This window comes from Melanerpes formicivorus, unplaced genomic scaffold (assembly GCF_026170545.1).
Source record: "Melanerpes formicivorus ecotype bairdi unplaced genomic scaffold, bMelFor1.0.p_v2 SCAF_24, whole genome shotgun sequence".
NCBI lineage: Eukaryota > Metazoa > Chordata > Aves > Piciformes > Picidae > Melanerpes > Melanerpes formicivorus.
The window spans coordinates 12,942,745-12,968,026 of NW_027142376.1; the positions used below are offsets into that span (position 1 = coordinate 12,942,745).

Here is a 25,282-nt window from a genome sequence, read left to right on the forward strand (position 1 = left end):
GCCTCCTGCTCTCCAGGCTAAGCAGCCCCAGCTCCCTCAGTCTCTCCTCACAGGGCTGTGTTCCAAGCCCCTCACCAACTTTGTTGCCCTTCTCTGGACTCGTTCCAGCAAGTCAACCTCCTTCCTCAACTGAGGGGCCCAGAACTGGACACAGGACTCGAGGTGTGGCCTAACCAGTGCAGTGTACAGGGGGCAGAATGACCTCCCTGCTCCTGCTGCCCACACTGTTCCTGATGCAGGCCAGGATGCCATTGGCCCTCTTGGCTGCCTGGGCACACTGCAGGCTCATGTTCATCCTACCATCAACCAGCACCCCCAGGTCCCTCTCTGCCTGGCTGCTCTCCAGCCACTCTGACCCCAGCCTGTAGCACTGCATGGGGTTGTTTTCCTGTATATACTCAGCATAAATCACAAGGAATATGGCATGCAGCGATAGGGAGCTCATGTGCAAAAGCAAACGCTGTTTGGAGCAGGTCTTTTGGGGAGATAATGCCTTTTTGCTTCTGAGAAGCAGGCTGTCAGGGAGTTTCAATGGTGCTGTTAGGCTCTGCATACCAAAGCGTGCTTTTAAGATGCCAGCTCATATAAAACAGATTAGCGGAGCCAGGGGGAAAATGCCTGGCAGAAGAATTAAATTCAGACAGATACTTCTTAAAGCTTTATTGTATTTGGAAGTTTTAGTCAAATAAATTAAGATTAAATGGAAAAAAAAAAAACAGGACTAGAAACAAAGAGAATATTTGACACACTAAGGTGGTATAGCACTTCTATTTTCTTATGACAGCAAGTAAAGCCTCAGAAAGCATTTCAGAGCATTATATGCCTGCAATAGGCCTAATGTCTACTACTTATGGCTGTATGTCCTGTGAAATGGCCTTCCAGTATCTGAAGGGGGCCTACAGGAAGGCTGGGGAAGGACTTCTCAAGATCTCAGGTAGTGATAGGACTAGGGGGAATGGAATGAAGCTGGAGGTGGGGAGATTCAGGCTAGATGTGAGGAGGAGGTTCTTCCCCATGAGAGTGGTGAAACCCTGGAATGGGTTGTCCAGGGAGGTGGTCGAGGCCCCGTCCCTGGAGGTGTTTAAGAGCAGGCTGGATGAGGCTCTGTCCAGCCTGATCTAGTGTGGGGTGTCCCTGCCCATGGCAGGGGGGTTGGAACTAGATGATCCTTGTGGTCCCTTCCAACCCTGAATGAAACTATGAAACTATGAAACTATGAAATGCATTGAAGAGAAAAAGATTTGCTTTTCTGGGAAGCATTTGGAGAATCCCAAGTTTAGTATTTAGTTGCTCTGTTTATTCACAGTCTTTGCACTTGCCTTTTCCGTGTGAGGTTGCTCTCCTTGAGTCTTGGTTAGGGCTGCATAGCCCTAAAAAAAAAAGCTAGGGAAAAACTGTGGTGTCTTTTGAGCAGTATTGCTCTAACGACGACGTCCAGATTGGCTGATCAAACCTTCAAAGACATGTTAAGGGGAGTTTAAATTGCAATGGAAAGAAAATATTTTGGAGGTTGAGCAGACATGTGCATGCATGCTGGCTCCACAGCTTTGGATAGAAAGAAACAGGGAAAAGTTGCAGCATTTAAAAAAGTCTTCCTAAGTATTTTGGTAGCTCTTGTGCAGGAGACTCTGCACCTGCCAGAATGGCTCAGGTTCCTAAGGTTCAGGTCAGACACAGGGACAAAAGGATTGTGTGTGTTTTGTAACTGTTCATATCGTACTCTTTATATAGTTGTAACACTTAGAGGGGCTTACCCCTGTTAGAACTTCTGTTGCCTTAGCTCTCTGTAAAAATGTGCCAAACGTTCAGTTTCTGCCCCAGAGGTCTTTTTGGATGCCTGAGGTGTATAAGCAGGTTACTGTCTGCTTGGCCGTGCAGGCTCCAAAAGCTTTGTACAATTCTACCTGTGAACTGCTTTTGGTTACCTAGGAAGACAAAAGATGATTTGAAAAAAACTTGGACAACACCACACCCCTAGATGTTTTAAGACAAATTTCTCATGCTATTGGAAGAGCAGGGCTGCCTGAAACAAAACAGGGATTGCTGGATGTTTGTTGGAGAGAAGCTCTGTGTTGGTGCCCTTTTAGCTTGAATGGTTGGAAATAAATGGAAACCCAAAGGAGTTCTGCTTCCCTGAGAGCATGAGGCTTCTTACCAGCAATTTTTAGAAGCTTTTAAAGATTTCTTCACAAGATCAGAGTACTCCTGTTATATAAAGGAGTAGTAAACTTGCTCAATAGGTACATTCCTTGAGACTCTTGATCCTTCCTGCGTCTGATTTGGGAGGTGGTGTCAAGTTAATCAGTCTCTCTTGAAAAAAGAAGTTGGTCATCGTTGGGGTCGTGGAAAGGTCTCTTCTTACTGCCCTGTAGCTAACATTTGGTAGCTAGTGGAAAATGCAGCACTCTGTGAGAGGCACGTGCCTTCAGATTACTGAAGAAATCTTTGGCTGCTGTTATAGTTTTCTTTTCTGAAAGGATGGAAGTGGCACAGGTTTTGCAGTGCTGCCGGTTCTGTCTCAGCATCTGGCATTTTCACTCCTTGCTTCCTGATTGTCTCCGGTGTCAGGAAGTGTCGGGAACACCTGAGCACTGACATGTTATCGAATTCGAAGTGCAGAAGATGGATTTCTGCAACTTCTTAATATTTTTGGTAATTATTTGTCCTGTCTCAGCCTGCATATTTGATTTGCCCTCAAGGATCTGTGGAAGTTTGTGTTCGCCTTCCATCTTATACCAACACATTGAATTTAACTCACGGTGCTGATGCAAAGTCATATGATGTATCAAACGTGTATTTAAAGTCCTTTCACTGCACTCACAGGCCTGGGGTTTTTCTGCTCTGTTTGACAGATGTAACAACTTATTTTATAAAGGCCTTACTGTAAAATTTGTAAGACAACACATTTTATGATGAGCAGTAATGTGGTACAGTGTTTCTATAGGAATGGAATGGAATGGAATGGAATGGAATGGAATGGAATGGAATGGAATGGAATAGAATAGAATAGAATAGAATAGAATAGAATAGAATAGAATAGAATAGAATAGAATAGAATAGAATAGAATAGAATAGAATAATAGACCAGATCAGGTTGGAAGAAACCTTCAAGATCATCATGTCCAACCTATCATCTAACACCACCCAACCAACCAACCAACCAACTAAACCATGGCACCAAGCACCCCATCAAGTCTCCTCCTGAACACCTCCAGTGATGGTGACTCCACCACCTCCCCAGGCAGCCCATTCCAATGGGCAATCACTCTCTCTGTGTAGAACTTCTTCCTAACATCCAACCTGAACTTCCCCTGGCGCAGCCTGAGACTGTGTCCTCTTGTTCTGGTGCTGGATGCCTGGGAGAAGAGACCAACCTCTGCCTGTCTACAACCTCCCTTCAGGTAGTTGTAGACAGCAATAAGGTCACCCCTGAGTCGCCTCTTCTCCAGGCCAAGCAGCCCCAGCTCCCTCAGCCTCTCCTCACAGGGCTGTGTTCCAAACCCCTCACCAACTTCGTTGCCCCTTCTCTGGCCTCGTTCCAGCAAGTCAACCTCCTTCGTAAACTGAGGGGCCCAGAACTGGACACAGGACTCGAGGTGTGGCCTAACCAGTGCAGTGTACAGGGGCAGAATGACCTCCCTGCTCCTGCTGGCCACACTGTTCCTGATGCAGGCAGGGCAAAGGGCAAAGTTGTAATGTGCTACAGTTAATAATGTCTTGAAGAGAAATCATTTGAGATATTTGTGGTTGCATACTAGATAATACATTTATTGTGATAGACTAAAATTGAGAAATAGGAATGTGGTGGTACTGGTAGCCTGGGTACCCAGCAAAAGTACTTTGCAGTGTGTAGGAAACATTTCAAAGCAAAGCCCTGAGGTCTGATAGAATTAAATTAGCGTGGCAATTTTATATGAATCACAATAGTTAATCCCTCAGTGCCTGCTGAAGCTGGCACCATTGGCTCTAATTTCCATTGGAGCAAAAGAAGAAGGTCAGTCTAGAACACTGGCTGAACTGAAGCAGTATCTATCTGTTCAACATACTTGTTTCTAGGCTTCAGTTTGTTGCCAGACTTTATTCAGCCCCTCACAGCAGAGCAGCAAACTGGGGCTGCCTTAGCAGCGCTCTGTTCTTCCTTTCCTCCCCACTGCTCCTGAAAAGCAGAGCAGCTGATGGGAGTGGGAGGAGGAGTGTGGCTCTCTTCCCACTGCAAGCCTCCAGGGCCAGTCCTCTTGGCAGTTTTTCTGCCAGCAAGTTTGACCCTTACCCCAACCAGTGAATTTAGATGCAGAAGGGAGCAATTTCTTGGTTTGAAGATTGAAAATCTAAGGGAGAGGGTGCAGTTAGGACAGCACAGGAGAGGGAAGCAACAAGGAATAAGTAAGGAAAGGAAGATAAATGCTTTAAGAAGGCCAGCAAAAATACTTGATGGAAATCAGAAAGCAGAGATAGTAAGGAGGCATGTTTCCCAGGCATATGAGAATTTACCTTTTCTGTGCATGGAAAGGCTGCATAGACACAAGATTCACGAGGAAAAAGTGAAAGAATAATTGCAGTAGGCTTACCCTTTTTCACAATGATTCAAGTGAATTTGTAACCCTAGAAAGGACAATGTTCTTAGAATAAATTCCTATAAATGTGTATGTATTTTATATAATACAAGCAATCAGCTTATGCCTTTGGAATCACAGACTGTTGGGGTAAGAAGGGACCTCAAAAAAACCCATGTAGCCTAACTCCCCCTTCCAGAGCAGGAGCACCTGGAGTAGGTCACACAGGAAGGCATCCAGGCAGGTTTTGAATGCCTCCAGAGAAGGAGACTCCACAACCTCTCTGGGCACCCCCTTCCAGTGTTTTGTCACCCTCACAGTGAAGAAGTTTTTCCTTATGTTCACCTGGTATTGTTTTCACAAAATTGACAGAGAACCTGGGATTGTGGGGTTGAAAGTCGTGAAAAGAAGTAGTCAAAAATCATTCCTACATCCCCTCCCCCAAATTGAGCCTGCAGTGTGCCCAGGCAGCCAAGAGGGCCAATGGCATCCTGGCCTGCATTAAGAACAGTGTGGCCAGCAGGAGCAGGGAGGTCATTCTGCCCCTGTACACTGCACTGGTTAGGCCACACCTCAAGTCCTGTGTCCAGTTCTGGGCCCCTCAGTTTAGGAAGGAGGTTGACTTGCTGGAACAAGTCCAGAGAAGGGCAACGAAGTTAGTGAGGGGTTTGGAACGCAAGCCCTATGAGGAGAGGCTGAGGGAGCTGGGGCTGCTTAGCCTGGAGAGGAGGAGACTCAGGGGTGACCTTATTGCTCTCTACAACTACCTGAAGGGAGGTTGTAGACAGGCAGAGGTTGGTCTCTTCTCCCAGGCAGCCAGCACCAGAACAAGAGGACACAGTCTCAGGCTGTGCCAGGGGAAGTTCAGGCTGGAGGTCAGGAGGAAGTTTTACACAGAGAGAGTGATTGCCCATTGGAATGGGCTGCCCGGGGAGGTGGTGGAGTCGCCGTCACTGGAGGTGTTCAGGAGGAGACTTGACAGGGTGCTTGGTTACATGGGTTAGTTGATTAGGTGGTGTTGGGTGAGAGGTTGGACGCGATGATCTTGAAGGTCTCTTCCAACCTGGTTTATTCTATTCTATTCTCATCCTAAAATCTTTCTCTGTGATTGCTCAGTTATGTAGAGCAGGTTGTTCCCAGGCTCTAAGGCAGCTCTCAGGAGCAGTGCATGCTAATGTTTAGCATATCGACAGATCGTTGTTCATCTTCGTGGTGCAAAGCTGCTTAAATATCACATCTCTTCAGCCTGGAAATAGCAGCTATTATACAGCTTTAGTTTTCCATAGCTTAATCTCTATTACAAAATAATCTCATAACTCTCTGCAAAGAAATTGCTGATAGTATTAGAGGCGGAAAACCACAGTAATGGGTCAGAGTCTCTGGCAGCAATGGAAATAACTGTGAATAGGTGGCTGTGGAGGAAGGGCACTTAGGGCATGGCAGTACTCATTGATGTGACATACAGAGTATTTTGTTGCTGTAGTGAAAAGGCAAACAAACAGGCAGGAGCTTTACCAAATGAGGCCTACACTCTGAGCAAATGCAGTAAAGAACCTGTAGCAAGGAGGGTTTCTTCCCTGCTAATTTGGAAAAAGAAAATGAAAAGCATTGTGTTCATTGATAACCTAGAAAGCATGTAAAGGAAAAGTCTGGCAAGGCTGAAGGAGATCAGATCTTCGCCATTGCCTTCAAGGAAACCAGACCTTTATCCTTCACTGGATTGTTTAAGAAGGACATTGAGACATGTGAACATGTCCAGAGAAGGGCAACGAGGCTGGGGAGAGGCCTTGAGCACAGCCCTGTGAGGAGAGGCTGAGGGAGCTGGGGTTGTTTAGCCTGGAGAAGAGGAGGCTCAGGGGAGACCTTACTGCCCTCCACAACTACCTGAAAGGTGGTTGTAGCCAGGAAGGGGTTGGTCTCTTCTCGCAGACAACCAGCACCAGAACAAGAGGACACAGTCTCAAGCTGCGCCAGGGGAGGTTTAGGCTGGAGGTGAGGAGAAAGTTCTTCCCAGAGAGAGTCATTAGCCATTGGAATGGGCTGCCCAGGGAGGTGGTGGAGTCACCATCCCTGGAGGTGTTCAAGAGGGGTCTGAATGAGGCACTTGGTGCCATGGTCTAGTCATGAGGTCTGTGGTGACAAGTTGGACTCGATGATCTCTGAGGTCTCTTCCAACCTTGGTGATTCTGTGGTTGTGTGAAAATCACTACAGGCATTGCAGAGTAATGTATGAATCTTGTCATGATTTAGGACTATGCCAGCTGTTATGACTGTACTTGAAGCAATGCAGAGTTATAAATCAGCAAATCAGTCTTCTACTAGTTTTCAAAATATCTGTCCAAGCTAACTCAAATATTTTTCTACCTCTCCTACATGCTCATTTGACATCTTTTGTCGTTCTTTTAAGAGTAGTGCTTTGTATCCCACTGTGCATCTTCAATGAAAGTGGCAAGTTTAATAAGCTGTGTGAGTCCTTGTGTGTGTTGTCTGTGTAAGGTTGGTGAAATCAAGGGGTTTTCTAGCCCAGGCCTCAGAGCAGCAATAAGTAGATGCCTAGGACCAGGCAAAGAGCAGGGCTAATGTTTATTTGGCCATAACATTTTCCCGTCCCCTTCGCTGCAATTAGCTCAAGAACTTCCTGAGGCAGCTCAAACCATAAATCCACCCTAACTAATCTGAGTAATTGACTTCATCTGGATGGGTATGTGACTTTATCTGATCAGATAGGCATCAGCTTAAATGCATTTTTAAAAGCAAATCAGTACCTGTGAATGATCTACACTTATGTTTGACTAAGGGAAAACAAATTGCCTCTCTTTCCAGACGTGCATAGTTTTTCCAAGGAGTATGGTACTGGGCAGAAGGGGAGTTTGCCTTTTCACAGGGGTCTTTGGTGGAAGAAGCAGTTCTGCCAGTGGTTCCTTTGCCATTCTGAAGGCCCTTCCATAATCAGTGTTTTGGCTGCCTAGTGCTCATGTATGGCTTTTCTTTGCAGAGAGCTGTTTTGGCAGCATCTGGTTGGCAGCATCACGGGGCCATTGGTCTCCTTGCAGAGGCTGTTCAATGCCAGGCATGAAAACCTTGAGGGGGAGGTTTGTGGTTGTAGACAGGAAGTTACCACAACTTTCCACCATGATAAGCTGCAAGAACAATTTTCCACTACAAGTTTTTACACTTCTAAACAGAATAAAACATTAGATGTTTAAGAGGCTTACTGCATTTTGTTTTGTGTTGGTGTTAAATTGTTCCTTGTGTAACTAGCTGGTGCTTGCATGTTAATTGAGCTGCAGTTGATTGAGTTCTTGCAGTTGTCAACGTAGAGCTCAACGCCCTTTGTGACTCTGCACTGTTATGAAAGATGAATTTATATATGCATCTCTACCATGTCATATTAAAGTGAGAGAAAGTGGGGAAGATACCATGAAACACTGCACTTTCTTTAAGCAGTAAAGTGTTAATGATCCGTTACAGGCCGAGTACAGGGAAAGCAGAAGATTTGAGCTGCTAATTAGAAGTATCTGCCTTCTTGTGTTGAACTGTATGGCTATTTGCATGTCTCCATACATAGAAACATAGGTGTGCATTCAGCATGCATATAGAAAGGATGCCAATGGCATCCTGGCCTGCATCAAGAACAGTGTGGCCAGCAGGAGCAGGGAGGTCATTCTGCCCTGTACACTGCACTGGTTAGGCTACACCTTGAGTACTATGTCCAGTTCTGGGCCCCTCAGTTTAGGAAGGATGTTGACTTGCTGGAACGAGTCCAGAGAAGGGCAACAAAGTTGGTGAGGGGTTTGGAACACAGCCCTGTGAGGAGAGGCTGAGGGAGCTGGGGCTGCTTAGCCTGGAGGAGACTCAGGGGTGACCTTATTGCTGTCTACAACTACCTGAAGGGGGGTTGTAGACAGGCAGAGGTTGGTCTCTTCTCCCAGGCAGCCAGCACCAGAACAAGAGGACACAGTCTCAGGCTGCGCCAGGGGAGGTTTAGGTTGGATGTTAGGAAGAAGTTCTACACAGAGAGAGTGATTGCCCATTGGGATGGGCTGCCCGGGGAGGTGGTGGAGTCACCACCACTGGAGGTGTTCAGGAGGAGACTTGATGGGGTGCTTGGTGCCATGGGTTAGTTGTTTAGGTGGGTTGGATTGGTTGATGGGTTGGATGTGATGATCTTGAAGGTCTCTTCCAACCTGGTTGTTTATTATTATTATTATTACTACTACTACTACTTAGTGAGTCATTAACTCCTGATTTCACTTACTTTAACTTTCAGGTGCTTTTTATTTTTACACTTGCTTCTCTCAGGTTGTGGTTGAATTGCCAATGGGTGTTAACACATGCAGTGGTAAAATCAAGAGCAGTTAAAGGCTGGCTTACCAAGACCAAGCATAACTGGAAAATAACAGTGCTCTAAGCAGATGTCACAGAGCTCATCAAGTGCAAGAAATCAACATTAAACAGACAGCCAGAAGTGAGGAATGCAGGGAGTGTTAGTCACTTGATAAACTGTTGGCTGTCCCATAGAAACCATGTGGGGAAGTTGAGGGTGTTTGATTGAGCTATGTGTGGGTGAAACGAGCGCTGTTAGCAGCAGAAGTGCTGGGTTATCGCTGTCATTCTCTCATGCAGAAAGGAGGTCACAGATGGATTTGCAAGATAGGGTTTGTGCAAAGCAGCTCACACTTCTCAGCCATGGGCAGAATGAAACTTTACATTGGAACATGCAATGTAATGCTCAGCGCAGCTCTGCCGTGCAGAACGAGATGCAAAGCATCTCATCATCCATGGGCTCTGTGCACAGGGGTTGAGACTGAAGGTAGGCCATGGTTCTCCTTAGGCCATGGAGAAGTGTCCTGAATTTCCAGCAAGGCTGTGACTTGAACAAAGCCCTAATACTGACCGGGGTAAATCCCTTGGCAACTGAACCGGTTTTGCTTTGGTTGAGCTCTGTGATGTTGCTGTGTGTTTCTGCTAGCTTGTGCTCCTAGCTGTTTCTTTTACTTGCACATGCTAAGTAGCATTGGTCACAGCACTAAATTGTGAGACCAGACTTCTGTAGACCCTCTAACTGTAGAGTCATTGCTTCTTGATAATTACAGTCCATACCCTGTGCACTAAAAGTTGTGTTTCTGATTATAAATCTCCAAAGCCAGTAGCCTGATGCCCAGGCTTGGTGTGCAACTGTATTTGTGTCATGAAAGGATCTCTCCTGTTGTATTAAAGTGTTGCCAGAAAATTTAGTGTTGAAATGTAGTGAAGTCTAATTAATAGGTAAAACCTATTTCTTAATCACAGTGAAGGATTTTTGCTGTTTTTAGTGCAAGTGCTGTCTAATTACATGATGTGTAAATGACAAAGAAATTAAATTTATTAAATGGAAGTGGCAAATCTGTTCTCTTACAGCAGATATAAATAGAGTAATTCCTAAGAGTAGATCTCTAGGTTTAACTACACTGTAGCCCCACTACAATAAACCAATATTAGTTTAAACATACTCCTCAGTTATGCATTGCATCCACTGGCTGGTCTGGCTAAGCATGCTGCATCAAACAGGCTGTTAAGGTGGTCCACGGAGAGGGAGAGGGAGAGGGAGAGGGAGAGGGAGAGGGAGAGGGAGAGGGAGAGGGAGAGGGAGAGGGAGAGGGAGAGGGAGAGGGAGAGAGAGAGAGAGGGAGAGGGGGAGGGGGAGAGGGAGAGGGAGAGGGAGAGGGAGAGGGAGAGGGAGAGGGAGAGGGAGAGGGAGAGGGAGAGGGAGAGGGAGAGGGAGAGGGAGAGAGAGGGAGGAGAGGGAGAGGGGGAGAGGGAGAGGGAGAGGGAGAGGGAGAGGGAGAGGGAGAGGGAGAAGGGGAGAGGGAGAGGGAGAGGGAGAGGGAGAGGGAGAGGGAGAGGGAGAGGGAGAGGGAGAGGGAGAGGGAGAGGGAGAGGGAGAGGGAGAGGGAGAGGGAGAGGGAGAGGGAGAGGAGAGAGGAGAGGGGGAGAGGGAGGGGGAGAGGGAGAGGGAGAGGGAGAGGGAGAGGGAGAGGGAGAGGGGGAGAGGGAGAGGGAGAGGGAGAGGGAGAGGGAGAGAGGGAAAGGGAGAGGGAGAGGGAGAGGGAGAGGGAGAGAGGGAGAGAGAGATATGATCCTAAGTGCTGCACAGAGCAGGACTGTGTGATCAACTGTCCTGCACCAGCCACCTGTTTTGCTAACCAGAAACAGAAACCTTTTGACTAGTTACTATCATTTGCCAGCTATGCCTTTGGCTAGCTTAGAGAGGCTTTCAGTAGGCCTCAACTGAGCATTCTTTTTCTTTGCCATTATGTTTGAAAAGTAGATGGAGAAGTTCTTAACACCTCTTATTCTGTATTGTAAAAATATCACTTAAAGCTGACAAAGAAATGTCTTTTTCATGGAATCATAGAATGTTAGAGGTTGGAAGGCACCTCCAGAGATCCTCAGGTACAATCTCCCCTGCCAAAGCAAGATCTCCTAGGGTAGTCTGCCATGGGATGCATCCAGGAGGGTTTTGAAAGTCTCCAGAGATGGATGGAAGAGTAGCTAAGTCATTCTCACAGGTTTGTTAATGAGCTTGTTGGGGCCATCAAGGGGAAGGTGATCTGAAAATGTACATTTGGGGGGAAAAAAATACACTCCCTTCCCTTTGTGTTGTCCTAGAGAAATATTTTCCCAGTAAAGAGAAACATTTCCTTTCACAGTGAAAGAGCAGAAAAAGTAAAAATGCTTCAGCTTGAACTTGGCAAAGAATTTCACTGTCTAACGATGCCACCACGTGTTGCTTCCCAAAGTGATAGCTCTTAGAGAAGCCTGGTGCTTGCCAGATCATCAGAGTATCACAGTATCGCTTAGGTTGGAAAGGACCCCGAGGATCATCGAGTCCAACCTATCAACACAGACCCCATGCCTAGACCATGGCACCAAGTGCCACGTCCAATCTCCCCTTGAACGCCTCCGGGGTCGATGACTCAACCACCTCCCTGGGCAACCCGTTCCAATGACGAATGACTCGCTCGGTGAAGAACTTCCTCCTCACCTCGAGTCTAAACCTCCCCTGGCGCAGCTTGAGACTGTGTCCTCTTGTTCTGGTGCTGGTTGCCTGGGAGAAGAGACCAACCCCTTCCTGGCTACAACCACCCTTCAGGTAGTTGTAGACAGCAATAAGGTCTCCCCTGAGCCTCCTCTTCTCCAGGCTAAACAATCCCAGCTCCCTCAGCCTCTCCTCACAGGGCTGTGCTCAAGGCCTCTCCCCAGCCTTGTTGCCCTTCTCTGGACATGCTCAAGTGTTTCGATGTCCTTCTTAAACTGAGGGGCCCAGAACTGGACACAGGACTCAAGGTGCGGCCTAACCAAAGCAGAGTACAGGGGCACTATGACCTCCCTGCTCCTGCTGGCCACACTATTCCTAATGCAGGCCAGGATGCTATTGGCCCTCCTGGCCACCTGGGCACACTGCTGGCTCATATTCAGGTGGCTGTCGATCAGCACCCCCAGGTCCCTCTCTGTTTGGGAGCTCTCCAGCCACTCCGACCCCAGCCTGTAGCTCTGCATGGGATTGCCGTAGCCAAAGTGCAGCACTCGGCACTTGGACTTGTTGAATGCCATGCAAAATATTATCTTGCTATTAGAAATTATAAAGAGGAAATCAAATATGCAGCTCTTGAAGTTCTCACACTGCTTAGGATTTGCTTCCTGAAATAGGTGAATGGCTGCATTTGAACTGGTTTTGCCCAGGCTGTCTGTGCCATGGCAGCATGTGAAGCTGTGTCAAGAGGTTTTTCTACTCACTGGCCCACAGAAGGAGCTGGGGAATTTGTCAGAGAATGCTGGCATAAGTTTAGCTCATTTGAAACTAGGAGGGCTCTTTAGCTTAGAGAAGAGGAGACTGAGAGGTGACCTCATCAATGTTTACAAATATGTAAAGGGTGAGTCCTGAGAGGATGGAGCCAGGCTCTTCTTGGTGGTGCCCAGTGACAGCACAAGGGGCAATGAGTGGAAGTTGAGGCATAGGAAGTTTCACATAACTATGAGGAAAAATTTTTTCCCTGTGAGGGTGACAGAACACTGGAACAGGCTGCCCAGGGAGGTTGTGGAGTCTCCCTCTCTGGAGATACTCAAAACTTGCCTGGATGTGTTCCTGTGCAACCTGGTGTAGGTGATCCTGCTCTGGCAGGGGGGGTGTGGACTGGCTGATCTTTTGAGGACCCTTCCAGCTCCTGAAACGCTGTGATTCAAAGATAAACGACAGTAGCTGCACTTGTGCAGATTGCCACCGCGTCATGGTTAATAGTCATGTGCTCATTTTCTTTATCCAGGCTTGGGCAATCCCTGCAGAAATCAGAGACCAAAAATACCTCTCCAGTTTCATACACCCCTCATCAATCCCTGTACGGCTACAGCAGGGAAGGGCGTTTAAAATAAGAGATTAAGTTTGAATTTGGTGAATCGTGAACTGAGTTAAGTTGCTGTCTTCTGCATGTATGTTGTCAATGTTTTTACAATGGGGGCAGAAGTCACTTCCATTAAGAAGCTGTGCTTTTATCCAGACATTTACTTGAGTAAGTGAATCAGGATGCAGAGGAGGAGTCTGCACTCCAGCATCTAGCCGTGGCTTTTATTTTGTGCCGTTGCTATGGAGCAGCATATAAATATTTGTATCACAAACTAATTTTGCTTCCCTTATAGAGGGCTTGGAAATACAGATAAAAACGGGAAAGAGGAGTTACTGTAGGTGGGTTTTATCATGCAGGGTGATGCTTTGGAATGGATTCAGGCACAGGCTAGTTCTAAGGTGCTTTGTTAAAGCAATCTTAACATCTTTATGTTACAAGATAGAAACTGAGGGAAAGTATCTCTTGCAGCTGCAGTTTCCAAATGTGATTTTTAAGAGCATTATTAGGTGTTTGTGTTTCAACAGCCTGTCAGTGCTGGGCTCTTTGTATGAAACCAAGCACAAGCATACAAGAACCTGCAAAAAGTACTTTAGGAGCACACATCCATCCACTACTAGGTGGGCGACGTGGAAACTTTGCAGCTGCTCACAAGTGGGAAGCTGCATAAATTATTTCTTCATGTGATCACTCCCATTTTGTCATGTCCAGCTTTTTTCTTTCCTTGTATGCCAAATTGCCTGATGTTAACCTATGGTTTCCTGAATTCCAGCAGTTTTGTCAATCTCCTCATCTTTGCTCCCAACCCTCTCCTTTGGGCTGATCTCCATCTAGTCGATAGTCTAGTAGATAGGGAGCTGGGATTGTTTAGCCTGGAGAAGAGGAGGCTCAGGGGTGACCTCATTGCCCTCTACAACTACCTGAAAGGTGGTTGTAGCCAGGAAGGGGTTGGCCTCTTCTCCCAGGCAACCAGCACCAGAACAAGGGGACACAGTCTCAAGCTGTGCCAGGGGAGGTTTAGACTCAAGGTGAAGAGGAAGTTCTTCACCGAGCGAGTCATTCGTCATTGGAACGGGTTGCCCAGGGAGGTGGTTGAGTCATCGACCCTGGAGGCGTTCAAGAGGAGATTGGACGTGGCACTTGGTGCCATGGTCTAGGCATGGGGTCTGTGTTGATAGGTTGGACTCGATGATCCTCGGGGTCCTTTCCAACCTAAGTGATACTGTGATACTGTGATATAGAAGGACATGGACCTGATGGAGAGGGTCCAGAGGAGGGCCCCAGCTGAGGGAACTGGGGGTGTTCAGCCTGGAGAAGAGGAGGCTCTGGGGAGACCTGATATGAGTCTGTTAGGTAACAGCCAGTGCTGCCTAAGAAGAGCTGCCAGTTTACTCTGCACAGAGGTGTGGCCAGAGTCAGAGGAGTTGGAGATTTGCAGGAGCAGCAGCGGCAGTGCCAACTTCCACACTTCACTGTCACAAGCAGTGACTGCCAAGGAGTGGCAGGGGACAGTTCCCAGGTGGCAGTGAAGTGCCCCTGTTTTTCATTTTGCCTTTCCTATAGCTGTTCCCCCTGCTCATGAGTCTGAGGGAGAAGGAGTTTTGGCTTCTGCTGGGCCCAGTAATTTCAGCATTATTCACCACGAAAGTAATTTCGTTAACATACAAACTGCATCAACATTTGTTGAATCTTTTGGTGGGAAAAACAATACCTCTGTTAAAACAGTGGCAGCTGTAGGAGTCAGACATAAGAGACTTAGGATTTTGGTTTTAACTACCAAAGCTCAAGTTGTTTGTTTGTTTTTATTCCTTTATTTTATTATTCAGTGGGATTCAGAAGTGTCCTGGTTTGGTTTCAGGTTTTGGCTCTCTTGTGTAATTTGTCATGAAACTGCTGCACTGAGCATACCTTTTGGGTTTTGTTTTTTTTCCCCCCCTTCTCTCACAGCAAATGAAGCTTGCCTCTGAGTCACTGAAGGAGTAAACACGAAGGAACAAGGATGACTAAAGCAGTCACATGTGAATGCGAGCACTCCTCGAGTATTAATGGTGATGTGTAGCTTGGATTGTGCACTCTACCATCTATTCAGTAGGTGGCACCTGCTTATATGATACTGCCAGACACCATAAACAAAGGTATTTTCTCCTGCACCCTTTGTTTCTTATGTGCAACTCTCTGTGAAGTTAACACCTAATAAAGTACTCCAGCTGAGGCTAGGTCAGGTTGAAATCTGCCAGACTCGCTGGGCTTGAAGCGATTGAAAACAGATCCTGTGAGCAGGCCTCCAGCAGCTAACTGGAGTTTTCAAATGCAACCGTCTAAGACAAGAAAAAGAGGTTAGACTGGTATTGAATTCACAGTGTACCATTCCTTTGGGTTCCCTCCCCCCCACCTTTTGTGCCTTTATTACAATAGCTAATCAATCCTGTAAGTCTTGCTTGTTAGCTGCTCTTTGTACGTGGCAAATGAGTTCAAATACTTGATAGATTGTGTCATGAACTACATGATCTGAGGAACAGTTGAACATTAAGTGTTACAAGGTATGCATTGTACACTCCTGTATGCTACTCACCAAAATAAGCCCCAGCTAAAAAGCTTTTCCAAAGCTGGTAAAAAGCAGTCAGAATGCAGCAGTTTGCTGATCAGCAATTGATGAAGCGATTTACGGTGGATTTTTGTTATCACTTCCCTGGCTCTTGCACTGCAGTATTGTCTGAGCAGACCTTCTGGTTAAATGAACCCACTGTAACAGACCAATTAAACTCCATCCTTGCTACACCAGTACTTGTGAACTCAGTTTTCTTGGATTTCACAGGCACACACACAAAAAGGTTTCAGTAATGTTTCATTGTTCTCTGACAGCAAAAGAACTGAAGTCCAGGCTGTTTGCTCCTGCAGCCCTGGGACAGGTCATTTTCTCCTGCTTTGACCTTCCTTTTCAGTAGGTGTAACTTAAGCTATATGCAGTGCTTGCTGGAATTCTGTTTAGAGAAATCTGCTGCTACAATAATTAAGGTATTTGCCTGCTTTGCACATTTTCAGACTTTTGCCACAGGGCCCCCACAGGAGAGTAATATAACTAAGCCAAAATAATGTATTCTGTCTGGAATTCAAAATTAGCTTTTCTGCAACTGCAATCATGACCCAGTAAGAAACTACTCCCTTCCCTCGGGAAGAGGAGCAGAACTGTGCTACAGCTGCTTCTGGTTTTGCTTCTCCCACTATGTCCCCACACACAGCTGCTCTTTCAGGGATATCTCACTGGCTGCTGCTGTTTCACAGCCTGCTCCTGAAGTCATGGCAAGGTTGCAGCTTCCCAAGCTCTGCCCTGAGCATTCAAGAAGTGATCTCTGAGGAAAATGCATCACCCTTCCTCTAACCTGTAGTGATTCCCCAGACTGAGGGGCCAGCCTCTTCTGTGTGTAAGCTCCCCAGCTTTGCAGTTTCTTGCCCACTTGGATCTGAAGTAGCTCACCTCTGTTCAGCTTATGCTCTTTCTGCCTAGTCAGTGTTCTGAGGGAACAGCTCAAAAGAAGGAAAATCTGTGGGATGGGTTCCTGGTGCAACACGTTCTTGTGAGCTTGTCATAGCCAGTTTGAAGGGATCTTCTTGGTCTGATGATTTGAGCTGGTCTGGGATCTAGGACAGCTGTGTTTTGCTGATGAAAATTGCCTCAGCTTTCTAAGAATTGAGTTGTGTCTCAACTGTAAGCCCATGAAAAAAATAGGTAGGCTTCTGCAAAACTGATTCAGTAGTTATCCTTGTGGTCCTTCCCTTCTTCTATTTTCTGTGGACTGCCAGGAAAATCTCTAAGCAACCAGCAACAGAAGTAACAGGAGCTGTTACCCTTGCCTTGGGCTAGCCCCTTTACTTGTGCTGCATTTCCTTTGCTAGTAACGGGGATAATACTCTTCTTTACATGGACTCTCCACCTAAGGCTAGTAGGTGTGGAGGAATTATTACCTTCCAGAGCTGTAAGAGTATGGGGATCCTTTGTTTTATAGGGATTGGAGGCATCTGCTGGCTCAAGCTCTCTACTACACGTGCCCAACTGTAGCACCTTGTGCGAACTTAAGACAGTAGGAGAGGAAAATACTGGACTGGCTACATGAGAAAAGGTTCCTGTGTAAGCAAGCAGACAGGCAGTCCAGGTACTTTAGCCTATGCAGAGCTGAGGGAACCAATCTCATTCAGGAATACTTGCACTCACTGAACTGACTTCCTTATTGAAACAAGCAAAGCCAGGGAGGACTATCCTCTGACCACCCTGTGCTTTCTCCAGGAAAGCTCCTGCATACCTCATCCAGGAGGTCAAGGGGTGACTGCCAGAACCAGGCTGGAGCTGACGCTGATGGTTGCTGTCCTTAGAGAGAAGGGATCTCTGCACTCTGCTGCTTGATAGGAAACAGCACCTGTCATCACTGGTGTGATGAGGGTGATCCTGGCCCTGGGCAAGGGCACTCATCCTGCCTGCTTCCAGGTCTGCAGTGCCAAGCCAAATGTCTCCCAGGCCTTGCCACACTCAAGCTGAGCGCATGTGGTGCATAAGCCCAGAGTGAAAACCAGATCTTTCCCTCCTGCCTGCCTTGTATTTCTCAAGAGAGTTAGCAAGAGGGAAGAAACAGATGTTACACAAGGGCTTGCTAAAATTAATTGCTAAGGAAATCTGACATGGCATGTCTGAGAGGCTAGTGAAGGTCTTACAAAAACTCCATGACTCCTCTGTCAAGTGCAATTGCATTTTTCATATGACATAACCCTTCTAGTATCTAAGAAAGTAAATAGAGATTATCTCCCACCCCCCCCTGCATAATAGACTTTTACCCTGTCACTAATGCAGGACTCCCCAGATGAAGCAATTGATAGGCCAAACTGAGACAGCTGGTTGGAGCACTTACAATTTTACACTTGAAGCATAGGTTTAGATATTTATTTAAGGAGGGAGCAGCTTAGCACAGCAACAAAGACCTTGCTGCAGCAAAGCATTGTCTCTCCCAAACACTAGACCTGCATGATTCCTGTGGGGGAAGAACGTGGCTGGCTTCAGTCAGCAGGCAACTAAACAAGTGCCTTACTGTTATGCTTTCCCAAGCTCAGTCATGCCAAGGCATTATTACTCAAACACCTTTCACTAAAAGCAACTATTAATTTGAGAGTAGTGACAGATCTGTTCTGATTCATCTGCATAAGCTGAATTGTGGGAAAGGCAGGCAGGTGGCTTGGTTGCCTCCAGGGTTTGGGACATTCCAGTTCACCCCTGTTCTCTGTTTATTGCTGGCCTTCCATATTAGGATTTCTCTAGACCTGGCCAGCACATTTCTTCATTTGCTAATGAAAAATACATTAAAGAGCTCTGACCTCTGTGTACTAACTCCCAAGATGCAGTGGCTTAGCATTGTGGTCTTAGAAAAATACAAGATTTGTCACACCTTTCCTGGCACAGGCATGGTGCCATCCCCTGAGCTCCGTGCCTGAGCTGCTCCAACCAGAGGTCACCAGAGACACCTCTGGGGGTAGTAATATGTATGCAGAGATACCATATACCACCCACTCAGTGTACCTTACTCTGTGGTGGGGCAGAATGGACACAATGTGTTCCAGCAGCAGTGAGCACTGCTCTACCCCTTCCTCACCCGTTTCACAGAGGGCTATGCAGCATTTACTCCCCTAACAACACGTTAAGGCACAGCCATGTGGAAGTGGTGACAGTGAGAGAACACACTTGGATTTGAGCTCAGGTATTTCTGTACTGATAATTTTAGACTAAATATTCAGGAGAAGATATATTCCAACTGCCACAGAGGATCCTGGGCCCTGAGGAGAGAGACTTGGGGGTGCTGGTGGATGAGAAGCTCAACATGAGCTCTCAATGTGCACTTGCAGCCCAGAAAGCCAATGAGATCCTGGGGAGGTGTAGAAGGTCCACTGTGAAATAGATGCAGTAAATAAGGGGAATTAGCAACCCTGCTACAGAAAGAGCTATGTCTTGCACTGTGGTTTTAGATCTTGGGCAGCTTGGGTGGCAACTGTCTTAAGACACCTCTCCTTTGGTTCACAGAGAGCATGCCACACCACTCACTTCTGATGCCAACATTGTTTGGTTGTGGTTTTTTTTGCTATTACCCATTTTACATTGCAAAGAAGAATAGAACTAGGTAGTCTGGATTAAAAACAGTCAATCTATACTGGTGAAACATCAGCTGGCACACATCTTCACCTAAAAAAACAACTGTTGGTTTACACACCACCTAGGCAGATTTAGCCAACTGGTACACAACCAATCATTCCACCTAAAAAGAACAACCCAAGTAAAAGCTCCTTACTTTCCCCAGGGGTTACTGCAGGAGTGGGTGACACATCCCTCCCCTGACTGGAACAGACACACGTGGCCAAGGCTCACCTGACTGGCTTGGGCACACGCACAGCAAATATTTTCACTGACATGGCGAAGCCCATTGGAGTACAGAACGTAGAGCTGCCAGGCACGAGCTGCCAGAGCAGCACCGGGTGTAGTAAGATGGTAAGCTGGACAAGTGTACCAAAAGTGTTCTCCAGCTGAACAGCAGCTTGTAAAGTTTATGGAATCAATTCAATCACTCTGAAGCTATTTCAACCTGCAGACAAAAAGCTGGTTTAGCACATGCCATACATCCACACACAAAGTGTGAGCTTACATTGCTGCTACTGTTTTGATTTACAACACTGTGTGAACTGTTCAGTAGGAGCCGTTCAATGTCTGTGTGACTGAGAATGTGATCCATAGAATCACAGCATCAGTAAGGTTGGAAAAGACCTCAGAGATCATCAAGTCTAACCTATCACTCAACACCTCCTGATAACTAAACCATGGCTCCAAGTGCCACATCCAATCCTCTTTTGAACACCTCCAGGGATGGGGACTCCACCACCTCCCTGGGCAGCACATTCCAATGGCTAGCAACTCTTTCTGTGAAGAACTTTCTCCTCACCATGAGCCTAAACTTCCCCTGGCACAGCTTGAGAGTGTGTCCTCTTGTTCTGGTGCTGCTTGCTTGGGAGAAGAGACCAATCCCCACCTGGCTACAACCTCCCTTCAGGGAGTTGTATAGAGCAGTAAGGTCTCCCCTCAGCCTCCTCTTCTCCAGGCTAAGCAACCCCAGCTCCCTCAGCCTCTCCTCACAGGGCTGTGCTCCACACCCCTCCCCCCAGTGCTGTTGCCCTTCTCTGGACACATTCCAGCATCTCAATGTCATTCTTAAATTGAGGGGCCCAGAACAGGACACAGTACTCAAGATGTGGCCTAACCAGTGCCGAGTACAGAGCTCCTGCTGGCCACACTGTTCCTGATGCAGGCCAAGATGCCATCCCAGCACGTCCAGGTCTGACCTCCTCCGAGCTGCAGCCTGGGGACTCAGCTTGGCGCTCACGCTGCCCTGTGGACAGCAAACCCCGGGAGTAATGAACTGCACTGACATGCAAGTCATAGGTTATGCATCAATCAGGACATCACTTTTATTAACTGCATTTTCCATGTCTGTCACACGCCATGACTGTTTGTACAATGAAAGAGCCCAACATTGCTGGAAGCAACCTGCACCCTCCTACCACACGCACACACACACCCCCCCAGGGATTCTTTCGTGGTGAGAAATCTTTATAGTTCTGTTCATTAGTTCTGCTTATTTATACTGCTACTCTTAAAATTCTGTGTCAGGATTGTCCCATCTTAAATACAGATTAAGTAAGTTGGCTAGAGGTACATTTTATATATATGTATATATTTATATATTTATATACACACATACAGAAAAATACAAGACTAATTGTTCTCCCACAATATTTAATTTATACACTACTGGAACTATAATGCAACTGCTGAAGACACGTTTAAGGGGTACAAGAAACTCTTTACTTGCTCTAAATAGTTTGGTCCAATATCACCTTAATGTAGTGGTTACTCTCGCCCTTCCTCTGATGTGACAACGTAACACAACATACACCACATGCACAATCATTCGCCTAGCAACAAAGGGGTGAGGGACACCACTCAGACTAACATTTGTACGCCCAAAGGGTCAACCAACCACACAACAAATGTAAGGCTATAATACAACTATGCAGCATAAATGGTCAACACCGCTGTCCTAAAGTGAGCACCATATATACAGTAGGGTATAAAAACATTGGAAACAAAATACACCTGGGGTTAGTCAAAAGGTGCCATTCCAAGGCTGTACATAATATTCAGGAAAGTATTTACAATACTTGGAAAACAAAAACAAGCTGCAACAAAGAAGTTTATTGCCAATGCCCCTTAGAAACTCGCCTCCTACTCGGATGTTCCGCTCACTCTTTGTGAACCACACATCACGTTTCTGGCCCTTGGTAAGATCCCTGCTCAAAAAATTTCAAGCAAATAATATGTTCTATGGCTTCACCCACACGTCTGTTTCTTGTAGCTTCTCATGTATAAATACACTGCTGACTAAACTGCAACTGGAGTTTAGAACTTAGAGGAGTACAACACTTATCCTCTGCCTTATTACGAAGCAGACTGCAAAATCCCCGGCTAGTTCAGCCAGGAAGAATACCCCACGCACTCCGGACTCCCTTAGTAAAGTCCTCCACTAACCAAGAGGAGCTGTCAGGAGCTGGGGAAGCGACAGCCAAGCGTCACGCCGCTCTTTGGTGCTCTGCTCTCTCTGCAGGGGACGTGGAAGGCGTCGTATTGCCCCGTTCAGCAAACGTTACAAGATGCTCAACGCTGGAAACTCCTCTCAGACATCCGATGCCTGCCCAGGGCGCTGCTACATCATACCACCAGTTTCACTGGCATTGCTTAGAAGACCCAGTGCACAACATGAAAAAATAAAAACATTCTTGCCCTTCCCAAAACTAGGAATCTGCAATATATTTTATTCTAGGTAATAAAATCCCACACAGTTATTTCATCTGGTCAAAAGCATCCTTTTTGTACAGAAACACTCTAAATCAAGACCTTGCCATGGCAACGGGGAAAACCCGACAGTAAGGCTGAGAGCTGTAAAATAAATACTTTCCTATATGCTACTTTAAACTGACTTTATGAGAAAGCATGATTGCTGAAGAGAAAATAAAGTGGGGTACATGGGGGGGGGAAAACAGCAGTCTTTTAAGTCTTAACAGAGAAATCAGGTGGAAAATGCAAATGGCAAGAATTGCAGTGTGAGCCCAATTACCTAAAGGATTTCTGTTCCTTTAGAAATGTCGGGGAGGGAAGGAGAGGAGAAGGGGAGAAAAAAGGTTTACAAGGTGAAACATTACTTGTCATGACATACTAAATAACAAAAGCAGTCCATACAAACACTTTTGTTTTCACTGAGCATGTAAAGACTCAGAAGTAGACTTAGTAGTTTGTTATATCAAAAAAAGAAGATTGTCTGCCTGTAATATTAACATCTCTCTATGGGAGAAAGCTGCCTTACAAACCTACTTGTCTTTTTTTATTCTTAAGGGGAAAAAAAGAGTAAAAACAAAAAGGAAGGAAGGAAGGAAGGAAGGGAAAAAAAAAAGGTAAACTGCCCCTAGCAAAACAAACCAAGAGCTTTTGGGTTTGGTTTTCGTGACGCGACTTTAACCACATCGTAGCTTAGGACAAGCAGGTGTGGGTTTAAAATCCTGGTTCAAGCTCACGAATTTTCAGTGCATCTTTGCTTTGTACAAGCCTTGGAACATCTGAAAGCTCCCTGAAGAGTTTTCAGCCTCAAAACATTATTGCTTTGGTTCTGTTTCAGACACACGGAAGGTATACCACGTTATCACGTACTTTTTGTTAGTTATCACAGAAGGTCAGAACAGGAATTAACATTTCACAAGCAAACAAAAGCTTCTCTCTAGTTCAAGTGCAGAACAGGAAACTTCTAAGTGCTCCATTTACATTAGGATCCAGATATTTATTTTAATTTAATCCAGATCTTCCATAGTAAAATTATAAATGTAAAAATTACACGATAAAATAGTCTGGTTTGTTGAAAAAAAAAAAGGAAAGACATATTGGCTAGCAGCATGCAAAGACCATGCATTGTCAAGCAAACACAAAATCAAAGGGTAATAAATAACTGCTCAAAGCCCACTTAAAAACCTTAAGACAACAAAAGGGGGTCCATGACAAGGTGTTCACAGCTCTGAACAGGAAGAGTGATAGTGTCAAGTAGATTGAGCTATTAAAGTCAGGTAGGTCATGGTCAAATGACATGACAACAGCTGGTTTGGCTGGAGGTACACAGCAGCCCCTCCTTTGGGTTCCGCTGGATGTTCACAGATATCGTCTTTTCACAGAGAGGTAGTTGTAGCACACTGTTCTTTAAGTTCCTGCTCTTAATCCGCTCCAGCTCGTCTGCTGTGTCTGACATCCGCTCAGAAAAAAGCTTGAGGTTGCCCAGCGAAGAGGCCTGGTTTGTGTTGCCGCCAGAGCTTATGCACATTTTCCATGTCGATTTCTCCTGCACTTTCACACTGGAAAAGGACAGACTGTTTTGAGGATCGATAATGTATTTAGTGCTGCCGTGAATCTGTGAACCTAGGCAAAGGCTCATTAACTTTAGGCTTTCAACTACATCCCCTGCACTTCTAGGCGACAGCTGCATTGAGTTTCCGGATCCAGCGCATCTCCGAGTAGAACCTGAAGTGTTGTTGGTGCCACCGCCGGAGCTACCGGAGGGACTCCCCCCGCTTTTGTTGTTGTCACTTGGGCTCGTTTTGTCTACCCCTCCGTTTCCGTTACTTGGCTTGCTTTGCCCACCACCATCTCCTTGGCTGCCAGGGGGCCCTTCGCTGCTATCCCTCCTGTGCCAGGAGTATGTGAAGCCACTGTCTTTATCCAGGCGTCTCCTACTTTCCGAGTCATCGTCGCTTGTTTCTGAGCTACTGCAGCTAGAGCCTCGCCCCTGGCTTTTCCTCCGGTGATAGCGTTTGTGCACGGTGCTAGGTGAAGCAATATTCATTTTTAACCTGCTGAGCTTTGGGGGTAAGTTCTCATCCATGTCAAACTCATCATCTGACTCACCCTCCTCAAAGATCTGATTGAGGACCGGCGCACTCTTTCTTGAAGTAAGCCGATTTGTAACTGAAGGCTTACGGCGCAGAACAACTTGAGTGGAAAGAGAAATGGGTTTCTTGTCTTCTTCATCCTCCTCCTCATCTTCTTCTACTCTGAACAAGCACTTCCGGCCACTTGTAGTGGGCTTCAGGCTCACCGATGGGACTGCTGCGAGTGCTGGTCCAGCTAGTTCAGGGATATCTTCTTTCTTTGCCGACTCACCCAGGGCCTTGCTTCTGTGGCCGTTGAGAACGTTCTCAGCGGTGCGAGCTGGTGACTGAGGAACAGTTGCATGGGAGAGAGGAGAAGCCGTGAGGTCATCCTCCAGATCTTGGGGTACATCGATTTTTGTTGGCCACGATTGCCTACGTAAACAATTACAAGAGTGAGATGATGGCAAGCATTTCAGAGCACAGAAGAAGGTGCAAGATCTGCACGACAACAGCACAAGTGCTGCCACAGATCAGCAGCCGAGTGGCACGCTTGTAAGTAACGGCACGGAGTAACCGAGGGAAAGGAAACAGAATCTGCACTGCTTTAGAGATGCTGTCATTTGACAGGAACATTGTATATACAAAAGCAGAGCTTTGAAATGATGGTGGTTACTGTCAAATGAAATCCTAAGATTTCCCTGCTCTCAGAAAATGAAGCAATTAAAAAACAACCCTCTAATTGCATCTCAGAGAAACAATCTGAAGTAGGTACAGCACTACCACCAGTAGTGCCAGTACCTAGAAGATGACACAAGCTGCTTCAAAAACACAACTTGAAGACAGTACTGCAAACTACTTTTAATCTGAAGCTTCTGTTATTCTTCTGCACTCAGTAGTCTTAATATAAAAATTAGGCCAGAACTAGCATGAGTGAGACCAAAAAGCTGAGTCAGGAGAAACACTCTTTCATTTTCAGTAAGTCTCATTCAGACCTTTTAAGTACACACATTTATTTGTCCTTAGCTAAGCAAGTGGAATAATACAGCTGCATGAATGCAGGACTGGAGCTGGTTAAGACTACAACACTTGAATAAACTGTAAATCCAAGTTCAAAATGCCTGACCGTGTCCTAGCATCAGCTCAAATCAAAATGGAAGACACACTTGAGCCTCAATCAGTTTAGCAGCTGCTGTCCTGTATTCACTGTCTAAGCTGGGATCTCTTGATTTGTCCTTTAGACTCTAATACATGTCATCATTTTCCCAGGGTAAATGAAGAACAAAAAAAAATCATCAGTCTATTTTGATAGCCTAATCCAAAGTATCTATGGACTAAGACCTTAACACTGAGTAATTCTTC

The 25,282-nt window shown here is 46.1% G+C and overlaps 2 protein-coding genes across 3 annotated transcripts in view; one reads left to right on the top strand and one right to left on the bottom strand.

Annotated features, from left to right (window-relative positions):
* The window catches only part of ANO10 (anoctamin 10), a 109,668-nt gene extending 93,953 nt beyond the window's left edge, over positions 1–15,715 (top strand). For both annotated transcript variants that reach the window (XM_068152943.1, XM_068152944.1), the window contains one exon: positions 14,882–15,715. In XM_068152943.1, the coding sequence (XP_068009044.1) occupies positions 14,882–14,917 (36 nt within the window). In that variant the 3' untranslated portion in view covers positions 14,918–15,715. The remainder of the gene's footprint in view (positions 1–14,881) is intronic.
* A 4,681-nt stretch (positions 15,716–20,396) lies between these two features.
* SNRK (SNF related kinase) overlaps positions 20,397–25,282 on the bottom strand; it is a 50,806-nt gene continuing 45,920 nt past the window's right edge. Inside the window, exon 7 of the mRNA XM_068152945.1 lies at positions 20,397–24,355. Within this exon, the coding sequence (XP_068009046.1) occupies positions 23,137–24,355 (1,219 nt within the window). The 3' untranslated portion in view covers positions 20,397–23,136. The remainder of the gene's footprint in view (positions 24,356–25,282) is intronic.